Raw genomic sequence first — 18,112 nt, 5'->3', positions numbered from 1 at the left:
GAAATACATATATACCAAATTAAAAAAATCATAAGAAGTGGATAAAGGAAAAGAATAAATTTGGGATAAAATATTAATTAAAGCGACTAAAATGGAAGGGAATGAGTAAAAGATATATTTATGTTAAAAATGAACAAATGATCGAAATGGAGAAACATCTGAAAGAAAAAGAGAATAAAATAATGAAAAATTTAAAGGTTGAAATGGCACAATGAAACAAAAATTGACAAAATCAAAAAAAATGTGTAGACAGAACTAACATACACAAATCGAATAATTTACGAATTAAAGCAAAAAAGTGGATAAATGCAACTCTGCAGACTAATTACAAAAATGGAAGAAATAAAACAATGCTAAAGATAGATGTTAGAAATTTGCAAGGAATGGATAAAATAACAAATGGAATTGACGAAAAATGATGGCAAGAAAAATAAAGAAATTTAAGAAAATGAACGAAAATTAGTAAATAGGAAAAAGCTAAAAACGTCACAGTGTAGAAGAAATTAAGGAAAATTCTATAAGTAATTGAAGAAGTGAAACAAGCGTAAAATAAATTTAAAAGCTGGCAAAATAAAAAGCTCAGCATGATTCCGAATTAAAATAGCTGGGGATACGAAAAATGAAAAATAATTTGTATATTCTCAAGAAAATGGCAAAACAATAAAAGTGAAAAATAAACAAAAATGACGTATAGAACAAAATCTGCCAAATTGCAAAATGTAGAATTGAAGATAATGGAAAAGTGAAATACCAGAGGAAGCAAAACAGCATGGAATAAATAAAACAAACCGATAAATCAGAAACAAATAAAATGGCAGAAACAGTGGAAAAATGATTTAAACCATAAAACATGGAACAAAATGCATAAAATGCAAAAAGGAGAAACTTTAAATAAGAAAACTAGCAAAAAGCAAAACAAATATATATGGAGAGATAAAGAAAATAGAATAAAGGCAGAATGGGAATAATAGTAAAAATGTTAAAAATACTGCTTCAAATGGAACAAAATGCAAAATGGAAAAAGTACACAAATGGATAAAATAGAAATTTTCTAAGAATAGAAACTATAGAAGAAAAAAGAGAAAAATACATAAAAATGTGAAAAAACCTCAAAAAATGGATCAAATGAAAAAAGTTAGGGATTTAGATGAAAACAAAAAACTAAATTATCAAAAAAAACCATGGACCAATTTCCAAAGAAAGTTTGCTGTTTGATCGAACGAAATTCAAGCTTTAAAACAGCATGATCGTTTACGATTTGTGGATTTTTATCGATTGTGTAATTTAAACAATTATTTACCGAATTTGGCAAGACTCAATTCGATGGCTCGAAAACAGATACTTTGAAAATCCATAGAAAATCGTAGCGAGATATGAAAAATATCGTAACCTAAAAGTTAATTCATCTTATTTTTTGGTTTTTTTTTGGACCAACATATTTTTAAGCACCAATCGACTACAGATAAGACCAATGACGATGAATAAGAGCATAAAGTTTTCTATTATCTAAAAAATAAAAAGGTTGCATATCTACATAAATGTAAGTTGTTCAAATCTGTTCGACTTAGAATCCGGACACATAAAAAAGGTGTTTCTCGTGATTGATTTGTAGTACTAAAAATGTAATTTATTCAAAATGAAGATAGTTTATTGTACTTTCATAAAACAAATTGCAAAAATTTGTAGTACGACGGCGTACGGAGAAATTCGCGGACTTTCTTGAAAATTTCCTCTATCATCTCCCGTACAATGGAGTGATCAACCTCGGCGGCCGTTTCTTTCCAACAACGATTCAATTGTGTAGCGTACTTAGTCATCTTTATAGTTTTCTTAAACCCTCTGCTGCTCAAATTTTTGTTTTGATAAAAAAAATATGATAATTTAACTAAATTACATTGATATATTCAAAATAGTGATTTTTCTGCGTTTTCCTAGAATTTTCAACTTTCAACGTCGAATTTATTCAACATTATGATTACAAGTTATGTATATTTGTATAATAAAGGTGAATGTTGCGATGAGGTTTACGCAGTAATGCCGGTCGTGTTTTTAATATTCTACAACTAATCCCTCATAACCCGCCAAAAGTGGAGATTGGACAGCAGAGGCATAACTTTCGTTATACAATTGTCCAGTACTTTTCGAGTGGGTGAAGGGTGCATTGAAATCCTTTTGGACGAAATCCACCGTCTTGTCACGGTTCCATTGTGATACCTCCCAGCAGTAGTGGCAACTTACCAAATTTGGCCAGTACATTTCCCCCAAGAAAAGCTTAGTTTTGAGTGCGCAGCTGCAAATTTCTTACCAGATCTTTAGTTTTCGGACGAATTTATTGGCGAAATAAAACTTGAATTTGCTAGAACATCACCCCTTGCTGTGACCAGCTAAATCTTTTGTCCGGAAACCTGAACAAACGAACATCCAGCAGTTATGATGAAAGAAATAAAAGATCCATACCTGTTTTTGTTCACACGACATGTGAATTGTTAGCCTAGATTATCGCCATAAACGGCCTTTTTAAATTTATTGTATAATTTCTATCATCTGAGCTACTAGAGGAATATCTATTATAGAGTTGAACAAGTTCAAACCACAATTTGATTGTTTGAATGGCCAATCACTGAACCAATACTGGAGCAATGCTTAAATGTTTATTTTAATCTCAAAAGTATTCCTTAAGACAGAAATAAAAAATCGGTCTTTTGCAATTTGAATTATCATCTAGCCAAAATGCATTTTTAAATAATTACTTCTGCCCTATATGATTTTCTTAACACAATAAGTAATACCGAAATGAAAAAAATAAATAATAAATAAATTAAATTTTTGCAATGGACAAATGTAAAAACTTTCCTTCGTTATTGACCTTGTCAGCTGCAACGTCGTTATTTCGTTGTGCAAACAAATACCTTGACTAAACAACACTTTGGGCCGTCGTCAAAATGAATGAAAAACAATTTGTATATAGTCAATGCAAAATAACTCTTAAGATTAATTTTTTTAGTTTCTAAGAGATCTAAAAAAATCTGATCAAGTTAATTGCCAGCAGTTTAAAAAAAACTTCAATTTATATATTTGTTTTTCAAGATGCTTCAATTTATAATTTCTTATGAGAGAAGCTATCCTAATTACATCAAACCCAAGATATTGAAATTTTATCTGTATTATTAAATCAAATTTAATCGACATTATATTTGTTCGATATGATAGTCTCTGACCAAATCCGGGCGCCTTTGCAACTCCGGGTCACCTTCTCCCCTCTCGGCGGCCCTGCTAAAAATCATGGAAACAGCATTCTTGAATTTAAGTCTGCCATTTTGGATTATAGCTTAGTCATGAACATGATTCTTGGATCTTTCGACATCTTTCCCGTTATATGATAAATCACCATATTTAATTTTGAGCCATCCTCTTGGATTTCGAAATGGCAGTATATTTGAAAATTAACTCAGACAAGGCAAGAGCCCAAGATCGTCAAAATCCCTGTTGTGAGTATAGCAAACTCGCGTACGTATCTTCAATGTCAATTGTATCGCCGAAATTTGGAGGAAGCAATTTTCTTTTTTTACATTTCAACGACATTCAATTAGCTAGATATTGTTGGGTAGGAAAAGTTATGAAAATTAGAGCTCAAGTGAGAGCAAGGATGTGAAGTAAACAGATCGGAAAACTAGAAGTGGCAGGGTTATTAGAACAGGCTTAATATCGTACGGGCTTAATCTTTGTCTTTTGCTAATGAGAGTCGAACTTAGGCAGCATAACTACGAATCACCCGAGTTCACCAGCATGTGTCCTGGTATAGATAGACGTGTCCATCTTTACCGTGACAACCGTGTCGGTTGTCACGGTAAAGATGGTCACGTCTATCTATATCAGAACACATGCTAGCAATCATCATTGATTGATGCTAATCGTCGACAGGTTTTCAGTGGTGATCTTGCGTGGGTTTTCTTTTGTCGGTTGTCACGGTAAAGATGGACAAGTCTGTCTATGCCAAGACACATGCTGGTGAGCTCGAGTGATTCGTAGTTATGCTGCCTAAGCTCGACCCCCCTCAGCAGAAGACAAAAGTTAAGCCCGTAAGGTATTAGGCCTGTTCTAATAACCATGCCGCTTCTAGTTTTCCGATCTGTATGCTTCATATCCTTGTTCTCACTTGAGTACTATGGCTCTAATTTTCATAACATTCCCTACCCAGTAATCTCTAGCTAATTGAATGTCGTTAAAATGTAAAAAAGAAAATGTGACTAACATAGTCGAAATAAAAAAGGAAAAAAGAATATACTATCAGTATAAAGAATATTTAAATAATGCTTTATTTGAAGTTTATAGTGTTTATATTTTAACCAGAATGTGTGTCAAATATATACGTACATATTGAATGTAAAAGAAAATAATACTACCAGAGAACAACGAATCTGCCAAATTAATAAAAAGAAGATTCTAACCAACCTGTACTTTTACAAAATAAAAAACAGTCATCCGTACTTAATCGCACAATAAGTTTAAATATTTCAAAAATAAATATGAAAAGATCTCCATAAATCTGTATAACTGACAACACTGCACGGAGTGCGAAAACGCCTAGCAGTATGCAATCACCGCAGCGAAAAAAGTAAACGCCAACTAACGCTTTTCTTTCCGCCTTTTTTTAACCTTTCACCAGGGACGCCTCGGAACTGCAGAAGCCCACCTCAACGAACGGAGCCGTGATTCGGTTCTACCGGTATGTGCAGGCGGCACGCGATGGCCAGGACCAGCGCGATTGCCGGCAGCTTTACTCGCTCTGTACAATCAACATTGACAAGAAGAAGTAGTAACGTGCCCAAGACAGCCGACAGCCAAGCTCCCCATCACAGAATCGTGCACGCTTAGCTCAATCGCCCGTGATGCAGATAGGGATGTGGAATCGAAACAGGGACCAACGAAACACGGACCTCCGGATTACGAATGTGACGAACCCCATTTGACTGTGCGTGTGTCGGGTAGCATACCGACCCAACGCATTAGGATCGATGAACAAATTTATTGACTGCCACTCAATGATGTAAATAGTAAATAGCCGGGAGTGGATGAATTTATGATGTTTAGCAAAATTAAGTCAATTTCTTCCGCAATACAATCTAGCTCTGGAACACTCGTGTTTGTCGTAGCATTAATTTTAACTGATTATATCTAGTAGGAGGAATGCAGCAGTAGACTAGTGAACTGAAAAGGGTTATCAGGTGTCGGAAAATGCCGTTAAAATAGTTACTGAGAGTACGCGATTTAGGTTCTATCGAATACACTGCACATCTACAGCCTAGGATCAACTTTTGCTTTGGTCAAACATTTCGAAGCCGTGCTTTGAGAAAAAAGACGCATGCACACTTACGTAATTTATTTCAGGTCGTTTGAAACGTCGTTCGCTGTAGGAAGAAGCTCTATCTAGTGTTAGGTTATTTATTTATTTATGGACACACAAATCTAATTTATTTATTTATTGATCTGTAAAAAAATAGGACTAATAAATCAAAAATAGTGGAATGAGTTTTCTATTGTATAGTTACGCTTATTATTTACATATCCCGCAAAAAAGACATTCCAATTATATTTCGATTGGAAATTTAGTGAAGTGTGGCAAATTGAATGGAAACTGTGTTAGCAGTGTTGCCGAACAATGCGGGTGCTGTTCCGGAACATTTCAATTGAAAGTGTGGAACCAAACACTTGTGTGGCAACTTAAGTATGACAGTTTTTGACAAAGGGGGCTTGGGCAATATGACACAGATTTCTGAAACGCCCACCTATTGGGTAAGATTTCTCGTGGTTTGTATTTTTTTATCCTTGCGGCAGCGAGGATTGCCAATCATGGTTTCAATAAAGAGTAGTTTAAATCTCACGAAATCAATTGATGTTCCTTATAATTTCCCGCATGAATTCGGTAAAACATGATACCAAAGATGTGATGGCTTTGTTCCAATAAAATCTCTCCACTAGCGTTCTTGTTTTAGCCAAGGAAGCATCGATACATACTTTTTAGAGAAGTGCGGAATTACAATGTGTCCAATGAAAGCGAGAAATATTTGAATTGATTCATTTTTAATATTGAATCAATTAGAATGTATGCCCAGAGTAGGTCTCTACGAGGGCTCTCCTTATCGATTCCTCAAACTTGTTGGAGAAAAATAATGCTTGGCATCTCGTCAATTGGGCTTTCTCCGATTTATTAGTATTCTTTTGAAGAAGCCTAATCGGTTATTTGATCAACCTACGGTCAGAATATTTTTCATGTAGTTTTTGTTATCGAGTAAAAATAAAAAAAAACACTATTAGTAACTGTTCAACAAAACAACAAATCTCGTCACTAAAATAATTTATTCGCTCACATCAACAATCGCTTAAAAATAAATAACTTACAACTTTGGGATCATCCGCTACAGTCTACCTGTAGCCAAACAAAAAACAAACCATTACAGCTGCCCGGCATAGGCTTGCTCCTGAGCATCCAGCGATCGTTTCTTCCACCCGGCCGGTGCCTCCCAGTGCACGTGCGGATGGCTCAAGTGATGATGGTCAATATGATGGTCCACGTGGTGAGCATGCGGTGGCGGATAGTGAACCACTTCGTAGTTAACGATCTTTGGCTTGGCGAACTTAAAGATAAGCATCGCCGCCGACAGGACCATCGAGAGTAGTCCCAGCGTCATCGCCTTCCAAGTCTTAAGAGCGATCAAAGCGAGCGCAACCGGAACCAGGACAGTCGATTTGAACTTGATTCCGAGCAGGAAAGGAATCATGACTTTCTTCACAAAGCCACGACCTGCGGTGGTGAACATTGGAACTAAGTTAGTATGAAAACCTTGCAAATTAAAATACATACCTTCAGCAACATTTCCATCTGTCAGTGGAACTACCAGCTCTTCGGCGAGCCCACCCTTCGTCAGAGAATTTGGGATGTAAGCACGGGCTTCCTCTGATTGCAACACCTCCGGAACTCCCATCTTCAGGGCGTGAGTGGAGAGAAAACTGTCGATTTTGTTCAACAGATAGGCTACCTTGTTGGCGCGCTGTTCTCCCTCAGCCTCCGGTGTTTCCTCTTCATCAACTCCAGTTCGAATAATGGTCAAAGTGTCGGTTATTTTGATCTCATCCTGTTCGGTCGCTTTACTCAACCAGGATAGAGCCTTTGATTTTACGCACTTTAAGTTCACATCATTAAGGCAGGTATTGTATATATCAACGGCAACGTCGACAGCCGAGCGCGGTTGCTGGGCGGTAACCGTACCGAGGGCAGCTGCCGCCAGGATCAACACCGTAAATAAGCGCATTGCACAAAACTACCGTTAGAAACACGCGCGCTCCGATTCTGCTGTCCTCCCGCTAAGATGTGCACCGGACGATTAGTTAAATCAATATGAATTGCTTCATATTCATTACAATGGATTTTATATCGCGCTTGGGGGCAAACTGGCCCCGACGACGGTTTGGTAATATTTCGTCGTGAAACATTCCCCCGGCAGTGCGTCGTTGATTTGATTCGGGGGTGTCAACACGAAGTGCGCCTTTTTCAACTGGAACGAACCTCCACGCAAAACAATGGACTGACCAAAAACTATCACGCAGTGTCACTTATGGCTTCAGTGTTTAATTTTCGTCATACCCTCTGCTACTACTGCCACGGTACGGTACGAGCACCACCGGATCGCAGCTGATAAGCAGGGGAAATCAGTTAAAACGGAAGCTACGTGCACCGAATGGCGGAATGCGATTGGAAATGGATTTCTCCGTGCGTTGGGCACTTGCGTACCGACGAACGAAACACTTGTGCGATGATCGATTAAAATTCTTTGCCATGTTTAGATGGAAGTGTGGGCACTGAAAGTGAGAGTTGCTGAGGTCCAAAATTTTTGATTTCAGTGGTATTTAAATGACAAGAGGACACGACAAGTCGTTTGTAACAGCTATCAACAGTGGACTATATTTTTGACATCTCTGAATGGGCCAGCTGATCAACACATTCAGAGCTGGCATATTTATACCATAAAATAGTTTCGGAAATGATTACATGAGCGTTGCCCAGTTTTTAGAATCTAAAACTTGCTGTAAATGTCAAAACCATAGGATATACACGCGCACGACGAGAGGGAGGTTCAGCGGAGGCAACTGTCCCGGGCCCGGATCATTCCTAGGGGCCCGTATTTTTACTTGAAAATAAAAATTGAATTGGAAGAAAAAAAACTGAATTTTGCGAAGGGAAAAAACATTCTTGGTCAAACACCAATAGCCAACATTTCACGTCGTATTCATGGAACTATCTATATTTCTACAAAACTAGTTCACGCCAAAAAGTATAGACACTACATTCGAATGTTTAGTTGGGATCTTATAGTTTCTTCTGTATTACAAACTTAACTATGCATCAAGAACGCTTTCCTGGACGTATTTAGTTTCTTATGGTAACTTTTCGTAATTTGAAGATGCACTAATTTATATTTAGTATACACTGAACCCCCCATTTACGAATTTTTTTTACATCATATTTATATCATATCATGCGTTACTTTTTTCGCAAACCAAACTCGAAATAACGAACTCTTTTTTACGAACCAAGCTAGTAAAAAATGTTTTGAATACGTAATACGGAATTGACGAGTAGATGACGCAAATCGATGTCTGAAGCCATTTTGAAATCCAAGATAAGTTTAGATAAATTCTCCATAAGATCAACAATATGGATATTTTCGGAATGGGGTTGATGAGTGGATGACAGAAATCAATATCTGAAGCTATTTCGAAATTCAAGATGGCGACTTCCGGTTTGGAAAAATTCTCTGTAACCTCAACAAAGTCGATATTTTCGGAATGGGGATGACGAGTAGATTGCTAAATGTGTGTGCCATTTTGGAATCCAAGATGGTGAATAACCCAAAAAATTTAGGCATTTTCTAAATAAGATAATTATGGAGTAGATTTTAGGTATAGCGTTTAGTTCTGCGGATGACATGGGTATGGAAAATTTTTCTCAATTGGAAGATGCTATCTTGGCCTTCAAAATGGCGTCACTCGTCGATTTCCGTTATCTACTCGTTAATCCCACACAAAAATACGTTTATGGTTAGGGTTATCCAGAAATTATTCGAAATAGCATCAAGCTACCATTTCCATCATCTACTAGCTAAAGCCAGTTCCAAAAAACCCATATTGTTAGAGTTATCGAGAATATTACTTAACCGGATATCACCATCTTGGATTTCGAAATTACGCCAAACTATTTTTTTCTTTATCTACTTGTCATATTTCATATTGTTTAAGTTATCGAGAATACTGCTCAACTGGAAGTCTTGCATATCAAAATTACGTCAAGCATCCATTTCCATCATCTGCTTCTCAAGCCGTTTACGAATATTCCCAAATTGGGAAAGGTCATCGAGAATTTGTTCAACCGGAAGTCGGCATTTTGGATTACAAAAAGGTTTCGAATATCCATTTGCATCATCTACTTGTCAAGCCATTTCCGAAAATACCCATATTACCCATCGAAAATATTGCTAAACCGGAAGTCGCCATGTTGAACTTCAAAATGACACCAAATTTTCAACATCTACTAGTCCAAAAATACACATATTGTTTGAGTTATCAAGAATATTGCTCAACTGCAATTCACCATCTTATATTTCTAAATTGCGCCAAACATCCATTTTCATTATCAGCTCTCAAGCACGTTCCAAAAGATCTCAAATTGTTAGGGTTATCGATAATATTGATCCACCAACGAAATTTAATAAGAATGTGAAGCGAACTTTTTTACGAACTAAATCCCAAATAACGAACACATTTTCACGAACGAATGTATTTTACGCCATTACTTCATCGTTTCGGATAGCCTCAGTTTCATTGAAGCGATTTGTTCGATGAAACATGGAAAGCACTCTCCGTACTTTCTAGGGAAAATACAGGAACTCCTTAGTGCTTTATCTGAAAAATCGTTCCGGATTTCCTTGGTTTGAATGCCTTCGCATTGCTCCATCCCGACTCTTTAAGGTGGGTGCTTTAGAAGGTGAAGCTATATGAAAGACCAATTTGTCTCAAGGAATTTTTTAGTATTGCTCATCAGGGGACTCCTGAAAGTTAGCATACTACATGGAACAATGGGGAACTAGGAAGGGAGCTACATTCGATAATCCCGAAGGTGTCAACGAAACCTTGATTCAAGGGGATGGATATGAGTCGTGATTTCCTTCGTGCGATATCTCGACTTATGGCAAATCACTACACGCTGGACGCGCATATCCGACGTATTGGGCTCGTGGATAGTGGCATCTGCGTTTGTGACGACGGCTATAACGATATCGAACATATTGTCTGGGTGTGCACCGAATATAGCTCTGCCAGGTCTCGACTGATTGATTCTCTCCGGGCCCGAGGAAGATCACTTAGTGTTCCAGTGCGAGATGTTCTGGCAAGTCGTGATGTCCCCTATATGTCACTTATCTATCTGTTTTTAAAGTCCGTTGATACCCAGGTTTAGACCTCTTTTCTCTCTCACTCTTTTTCAGAAGTTGCTAATCCCTACCGTCTGCGCCAGATGTCACCGCGCTTGTAAACCTGGTCCAAAATGGTTCCCTGCGGGCCCAAGAAGTAGAGGCCGGCATTCCAGCTCATGGTGTCTTGGCAGCCATTATGGGGCATACGTTGGTCGTCAAATGTTGAGATAACATAGTACTCACAAGCTTCCTATCTCATGCCCCCACGTGAGACTATCGACGACACTTGATCGTTAGACCGACGATGGCTGGATGCTATCAGTCTTCTGCTGTAGCAGCGGAATGAGAGGGACCTAATGGACTGGTTTCAAAACCCGACTGACTATGACTGGGATTCGAAGGGATGACAAATATGCCAAGCCACGCACGGAGCCTGTGGGGCACCAGGGCGCACCCCACAATATTGTCAAGCAGGGTCGACATTTTTTCCCCTACCCATTCGTGGGAATATAAGTTTGGAAGAGATTGCGGCGATGGAGGTGGAAAGCAAAACCTGGGGAGCGGCTGAATAGTGGCTCGTTGGAGACTGTTGCGTCCGGCACATCGTCCATTCTCAGCTCTCCAGCTAGAAACGAGGATCGGACAATGGTCAAGGAGAACACAGATCAGCCCGGAGGAGAAACCGGTGGGTCGGAGAGCTTCGAGAATAAAACAAGAGGAGCCCAAGAGACTCGTCGCTTAAGCGGAGCGGTGAAGAAACGCTCTGGGTGGCTGTCGAGAAACGGCCTCAAATCCGCTGAAGCGCTACAGCTGACAAAAATTCCAATAGTGAAGGCACCAGTCAAGCGACTACGTTCGACGGACACCAAGATGCTAAACACTAGTCGGTGCAGGGATGAGCCCCAACCGTAAAAGATCGAAGGGCAGGATCCAATATCGACAAAAAAAACTGAGTAGCGTTCAACATTCAACGAAATGGTAAAGTCGAACTGGATGGCCCCCATTCCGGTTGGGTACCCTGTGAATACCCTCAACCATAAACAACTGAATGCTACTCGAAGCACACTGATCGATAGCGTTATGGAAAAATGTAAAAAATGTAAAAAAATTCAAAAAATGCAAAAATTGCAAGAAATATAAAAAATGTTAAAAATGTGAAAAATGTGAAAAATGTAAAAAATGTAAAAAATGTAAAAATGTAAAAAATGTAAAAAATGTAAAAAATGTAAAAAATGTAAAAAATGTAAAAAATGTAAAAAATGTAAAAATGTAAAAATGTATAAAAAATGTAAAAAATGTAAAAAATGTAAAAAATGTAAAAAATGTAAAAATTTAAAAAATGTAAAAAATGTAAAAAATGTAAAAAATGTAAAAAATGTAAAAAATGTAAAAAATGTAGAAAATGTAAAAAATGTAAAAAATGTAAAAAATGTAAAAAATGTAAAAAATGTAAAAAATGTAAAAAATGTAACAAATGTAAAAAATGTAAAAAATGTAAAAAATGTAAAAAATGTAAAAAATGTAAAAAATGTAAAAAATGTAAAAAATGTAAAAAATGTAAAAAATGTAAAAATGTAAAAATGTTAAAAATGTTAAAAATGTTAAAAATGTTAAAAATGTTAAAAATGTTAAAAATGTAAAAAATGTAAAAAATGTAAAAAATGTAAAAAATGTAAAAAATGTAAAAGATGTAAAAGATGTAAAAAATGTAAATAATGTAAAAAATGTTAAAAATGTTAAAAATGTTAAAAATGTTAAAAATGTTAAAAATGTTAAAAATGTTAAAAATGTTAAAAATGTTAAAAATGTTAAAAATGTTAAAAATGTTAAAAATGTTAAAAATGTTAAAAATGTTAAAAATGTTAAAAATGTTAAAAATGTTAAAAATGTTAAAAATGTTAAAAATGTTAAAAATGTTAAAAATGTTAAAAATGTTAAAAATGTTAAAAATGTAAAAAATGTAAAAAATGTTAAAAATGTAAAAAATGTAAAAAATGTAAAAAATGTAAAAATGTAAAAAATGTAAAAAATGTAAAAAATGTAAAAAATGTAAAAAATGTAAAAAATGTAAAAAATGTAAAAAATGTAAAAAATGTAAAAAATGTAAAAAATGTAAAAAATGTAAAAAATGTAAAAAATGTAACAAATGTAAAAAATGTAAAAAATGTAAAAAATGTAAAAAATGTAAAAAATGCAAAAAATGTAAAAAATGTAAAAAATGTAAAAAATGTAAAAAATGTAAAAAACGTAAAAAATGTAAAAAATGTAAAAAATGTAAAAGATGTAAAAGATGTAAAAGATGTAAAAAATGTAAATAATGTAAAAAATGTTAAAAATGTTAAAAATGTTAAAAATGTTAAAAATGTTAAAAATGTTAAAAATGTTAAAAATGTTAAAAATGTTAAAAATGTTAAAAATGTTAAAAATGTTAAAAATGTTAAAAATGTTAAAAATGTTAAAAATGTTAAAAATGTTAAAAATGTTAAAAATGTTAAAAATGTTAAAAATGTTAAAAATGTTAAAAATGTTAAAAATGTTAAAAATGTTAAAAATGTTAAAAATGTTAAAAATGTTAAAAATGTTAAAAATGTTAAAAATGTTAAAAATGTTAAAAATGTTAAAAATGTTAAAAATGTTAAAAATGTTAAAAATGTTAAAAATGTTAAAAATGTATAAAATGTAAAAAATGTAAAAAATGTAAAAAATGTAAAAGATGTAAAAGATGTAAAAAATGTAAATAATGTAAAAAATGTTAAAAATGTTAAAAATGTTAAAAATGTTAAAAATGTTAAAAATGTTAAAAATGTTAAAAATGTTAAAAATGTTAAAAATGTTAAAAATGTTAAAAATGTTAAAAATGTTAAAAATGTTAAAAATGTTAAAAATGTTAAAAATGTTAAAAATGTTAAAAATGTTAAAAATGTTAAAAATGTTAAAAATGTTAAAAATGTTAAAAATGTTAAAAATGTTAAAAATGTTAAAAATGTTAAAAATGTTAAAAATGTAAAAAATGTAAAAAATGTAAAAAATGTTAAAAATGTAAAAAATGTAAAAAATGTAAAAAATGTAAAAAATGTAAAAAATGTAAAAAATGTAAAAAATGTAAAAAATGTAAAAAATGTAAAAAATGTAAAAAATGTAAAAAATGTAAAAAATGTAAAAAATGTAAAAAATGTAAAAAATGTAAAAAATGTAAAAAATGTAAAAAATGTAAAAAATGTAAAAAAATGTAAAAAATGTAAAAAATGTAAAAAATGTAAAAAATGTAAAAAATGTAAAAAATGTAAAAAATATAAAAAATATAAAAAATGTAAAAAATGTAAAAAATGTAAAAAATATAAAAAATATAAAAAATATAAAAAATGTAAAAAATGTAAAAAATATAAAAAAAGTTTAAAAAGTGAAAAAAATGTAAAAAATGTAAAAAATGTAAAAAATGTAAAAAATTGAAAAAAATTAAAAAATTTAAAAAAATTAAAAAATGTAAGAAATGTAAAAAATGTAAAAAATGTAAAAAATATAAAAAATGTAAAAAATATAGAAAATGTAAAAAATGTAAAAAATGTAAAAAATGTAAAAAATATAAAAAATATAAAAAATGTAAAAAATGTAAAAAATGTAAAAAATATAAAAAATATAAAAAATATAAAAAATGTAAAAAATGTAAAAAATATAAAAAAAGTTTAAAAAGTGAAAAAAATGTAAAAAATGTAAAAAATGTAAAAAATGTAAAAAATTGAAAAAAATTAAAAAATTTAAAAAAATTAAAAAATGTAAGAAATGTAAAAAATGTAAAAAATGTAAAAAATATAAAAAATGTAAAAAATATAGAAAATGTAAAAAATGTAAAAAATGTAAAAAATGTAAAAAATGTAAAAAATGTAAAAAATGTAAAAAATGTAAAAAATGTAAAAAATGTAAAAAATGTAAAAAATGTAAAAAATGTAAAAAATGTAAAAAATGTAAAAAATGTAAAAAATGTAAAAAATGTAAAAAATGTAAAAAATGTAAAAAATGTAAAAAATGTAAAAAATGTAAAAAATGTAAAAAATGTAAAAAATGTAAAAAATGTAAAAAATGTAAAAAATGTAAAAAATGTAAAAAATGTAAAAAATGTAAAAAATGTAAAAAATGTAAAAAATGTAAAAAATGTAAAAAATGTAAAAAATGTCAAAAATGTCAAAAATGTCAAAAATGTCAAAAATGTAAAAAATGTAAAAAATGTTAAAAATGTTAAAAATGTTAAAAATGTTAAAAATGTTAAAAATGTTAAAAATGTTAAAAATGTTAAAAATGTTAAAAATGTAAAAAATGTAAAAAATGTAAAAAATGTAAAAAATGTAAAAAATGTAAAAAATGTAAAAAATGTAAAAAATGTAAAAAATGTAAAAAATGTAAAAAATGTAAAAAACGTAAAAAATGTAAAAAATGTAAAAAATGTAAAAGATGTAAAAGATGTAAAAGATGTAAAAAATGTAAATAATGTAAAAAATGTTAAAAATGTTAAAAATGTTAAAAATGTTAAAAATGTTAAAAATGTTAAAAATGTTAAAAATGTTAAAAATGTTAAAAATGTTAAAAATGTTAAAAATGTTAAAAATGTTAAAAATGTTAAAAATGTTAAAAATGTTAAAAATGTTAAAAATGTTAAAAATGTTAAAAATGTTAAAAATGTTAAAAATGTTAAAAATGTTAAAAATGTTAAAAATGTTAAAAATGTAAAAAATGTTAAAAATGTTAAAAATGTTAAAAATGTTAAAAATGTTAAAAATGTTAAAAATGTTAAAAATGTTAAAAATGTTAAAAATGTTAAAAATGTTAAAAATGTTAAAAATGTTAAAAATGTAAAAAATGTAAAAAATGTAAAAAATGTAAAAAATGTAAAAAATGTAAAAAATGTAAAAAATGTAAAAAATGTAAAAAATGTAAAAAATGTAAAAAATGTAAAAAATGTAATAAATGTAAAAAATGTAAAAAATGTAAAAAATGTAACAAATGTAACAAATGTAACAAATGTAACAAATGTAAAAAATGTAAAAAATGTAAAAAATGTAAAAAATGTGAAAAATGTAAAAAATGTAAAAAATGTAAAAAATGTAAAAAATGTAAAAAATGTAAAAAATGTAAAAAATGTAAAAAATGTTAAAAATGTTAAAAATGTTAAAAATGTTAAAAATGTTAAAAATGTTAAAAATGTTAAAAATGTTAAAAATGTTAAAAATGTTAAAAATGTTAAAAATGTTAAAAATGTTAAAAATGTTAAAAATGTTAAAAATGTTAAAAATGTTAAAAATGTTAAAAATGTTAAAAATGTTAAAAATGTTAAAAATGTTAAAAATGTTAAAAATGTTAAAAATGTAAAAAATGTAAAAAATGTAAAAAATGTAAAAAATGTAAAAAATGTAAAAAATGTAAAAAATGTAAAAAATGTAAAAAATGTAAAAAATGTAAAAAATGTAAAAAATGTAAAAAATGTAAAAAATGTAAAAAATGTAAAAAATGTAAAAAATGTAAAAAATGTAAAAAATGTAAAAAATGTAAAAAATGTAAAAAATGTAAAAAATGTAAAAAATGTAAAAAATGTAAAAAATGTAAAAAATGTAAAAAATGTAAAAAATGTAAAAAATGTAAAAAATGTAAAAAATGTAAAAAATGTAAAAAATGTAAAAAATGTAAAAAATGTAAAAAATGTAAAAAATGTAAAAAATGTAAAAAATGTAAAAAATGTAAAAAATGTAAAAAATGTAAAAAATGTAAAAAATGTAAAAAATGTAAAAAATGTAAAAAATGTAAAAAATGTAAAAAATGTCAAAAATGTCAAAAATGTCAAAAATGTCAAAAATGTTAAAAATGTTAAAAATGTTAAAAATGTTAAAAATGTTAAAAATGTTAAAAATGTTAAAAATGTTAAAAATGTTAAAAATGTTAAAAATGTTAAAAATGTTAAAAATGTTAAAAATGTTAAAAATGTAAAAAATGTAAAAAATGTAAAAAATGTAAAAAATGTAAAAAATGTAAAAAATGTAAAAAACGTAAAAAATGTAAAAAATGTAAAAGATGTAAAAGATGTAAAAGATGTAAAAGATGTAAAAAATGTGAATAATGTTAAAAATGTTAAAAATGTTAAAAATGTTAAAAATGTTAAAAATGTTAAAAATGTTAAAAATGTTAAAAATGTTAAAAATGTTAAAAATGTTAAAAATGTTAAAAATGTTAAAAATGTTAAAAATGTTAAAAATGTTAAAAATGTTAAAAATGTTAAAAATGTTAAAAATGTTAAAAATGTTAAAAATGTTAAAAATGTTAAAAATGTTAAAAATGTTAAAAATGTTAAAAATGTTAAAAATGTTAAAAATGTTAAAAATGTTAAAAATGTTAAAAATGTTAAAAATGTTAAAAATGTTAAAAATGTTAAAAATGTTAAAAATGTTAAAAATGTTAAAAATGTTAAAAATGTTAAAAATGTTAAAAATGTTAAAAATGTTAAAAATGTTAAAAATGTTAAAAATGTTAAAAATGTTAAAAATGTTAAAAATGTTAAAAATGTTAAAAATGTTAAAAATGTTAAAAATGTTAAAAATGTTAAAAATGTTAAAAATGTAAAAAATGTAAAAAATGTAAAAAATGTAAAAAATGTAAAAAATGTAAAAAATGTAAAAAATGTAAAAAATGTAAAAAATGTAAAAAATGTAAAAAATGTAAAAAATGTAAAAAATGTAAAAAATGTAAAAAATGTAAAAAATGTAAAAAATGTAAAAAATGTAAAAAATGTAAAAAATGTAAAAAATGTAAAAAATGTAAAAAATGTAAAAAATGTAAAAAATGTAAAAAATGTAAAAAATGTAAAAAATGTAAAAAATGTAAAAAATGTAAAAAATGTAAAAAATGTAAAAAATGTAAAAAATGTAAAAAATGTAAAAAATGTAACAAATGTAACAAATGTAAAAAATGTAAAAAATGTAAAAAATGTAAAAAATGTGAAAAATGTAAAAAATGTAAAAAATGTAAAAAATGTAAAAAATGTAAAAAATGTAAAAAATGTAAAAAATGTAAAAAATGTAAAAAATGTAAAAAATGTAAAAAATGTTAAAAATGTTAAAAATGTTAAAAATGTTAAAAATGTTAAAAATGTTAAAAATGTTAAAAATGTTAAAAATGTTAAAAATGTTAAAAATGTTAAAAATGTTAAAAATGTAAAAAATGTAAAAAATGTAAAAAATGTAAAAAATGTAAAAAATGTAAAAAATGTAAAAAATGTAAAAAATGTAAAAAATGTAAAAAATGTAAAAAATGTAAAAAATATAAAAAATGTTTAAAAAGTGAAAAAAATGTAAAAAATGTAACAAATGTAAAAAATGTAAAAAATGTAAAAAATGTAAAAAATGTGAAAAATGTAAAAAATGTAAAAAATGTAAAAAATGTAAAAAATGTAAAAAATGTAAAAAATGTAAAAAATGTAAAAAATGTAAAAAATGTAAAAAATGTAAAAAATGTAAAAAATGTAAAAAATGTAAAAAATGTAAAAAATGTAAAAAATGTAAAAAATGTAAAAAATGTAAAAAATGTAAAAAATGTAAAAAATGTTAAAAATGTTAAAAATGTTAAAAATGTTAAAAATGTTAAAAATGTTAAAAATGTTAAAAATG

The 18,112-nt window shown here is 28.7% G+C and overlaps 1 protein-coding gene across 1 annotated transcript; it reads right to left on the bottom strand.

Moving 5' to 3' along the window:
- Positions 1 to 6,452: 6,452 nt before the first annotated feature.
- On the bottom strand, positions 6,453 to 7,310 carry LOC131676292 (uncharacterized). Its single transcript, XM_058955412.1, has 2 exons — positions 6,863 to 7,310; positions 6,453 to 6,802 (listed from the first exon to the last, which is right to left on the bottom strand). Exons 1-2 carry the CDS (start codon positions 7,308 to 7,310, stop codon positions 6,453 to 6,455), a joined length of 798 nt encoding a protein of 265 aa, XP_058811395.1.
- Positions 7,311 to 18,112: the final 10,802 nt, after the last annotated feature.

Source organism: Topomyia yanbarensis, chromosome 1 (genome assembly GCF_030247195.1).
Source record: "Topomyia yanbarensis strain Yona2022 chromosome 1, ASM3024719v1, whole genome shotgun sequence".
Classification (NCBI taxonomy): Eukaryota; Metazoa; Arthropoda; class Insecta; order Diptera; family Culicidae; genus Topomyia; species Topomyia yanbarensis.
The sequence above is the reverse complement of the archived record's forward strand: the minus strand, read 5'-3'. Positions and strand labels throughout refer to the sequence as shown.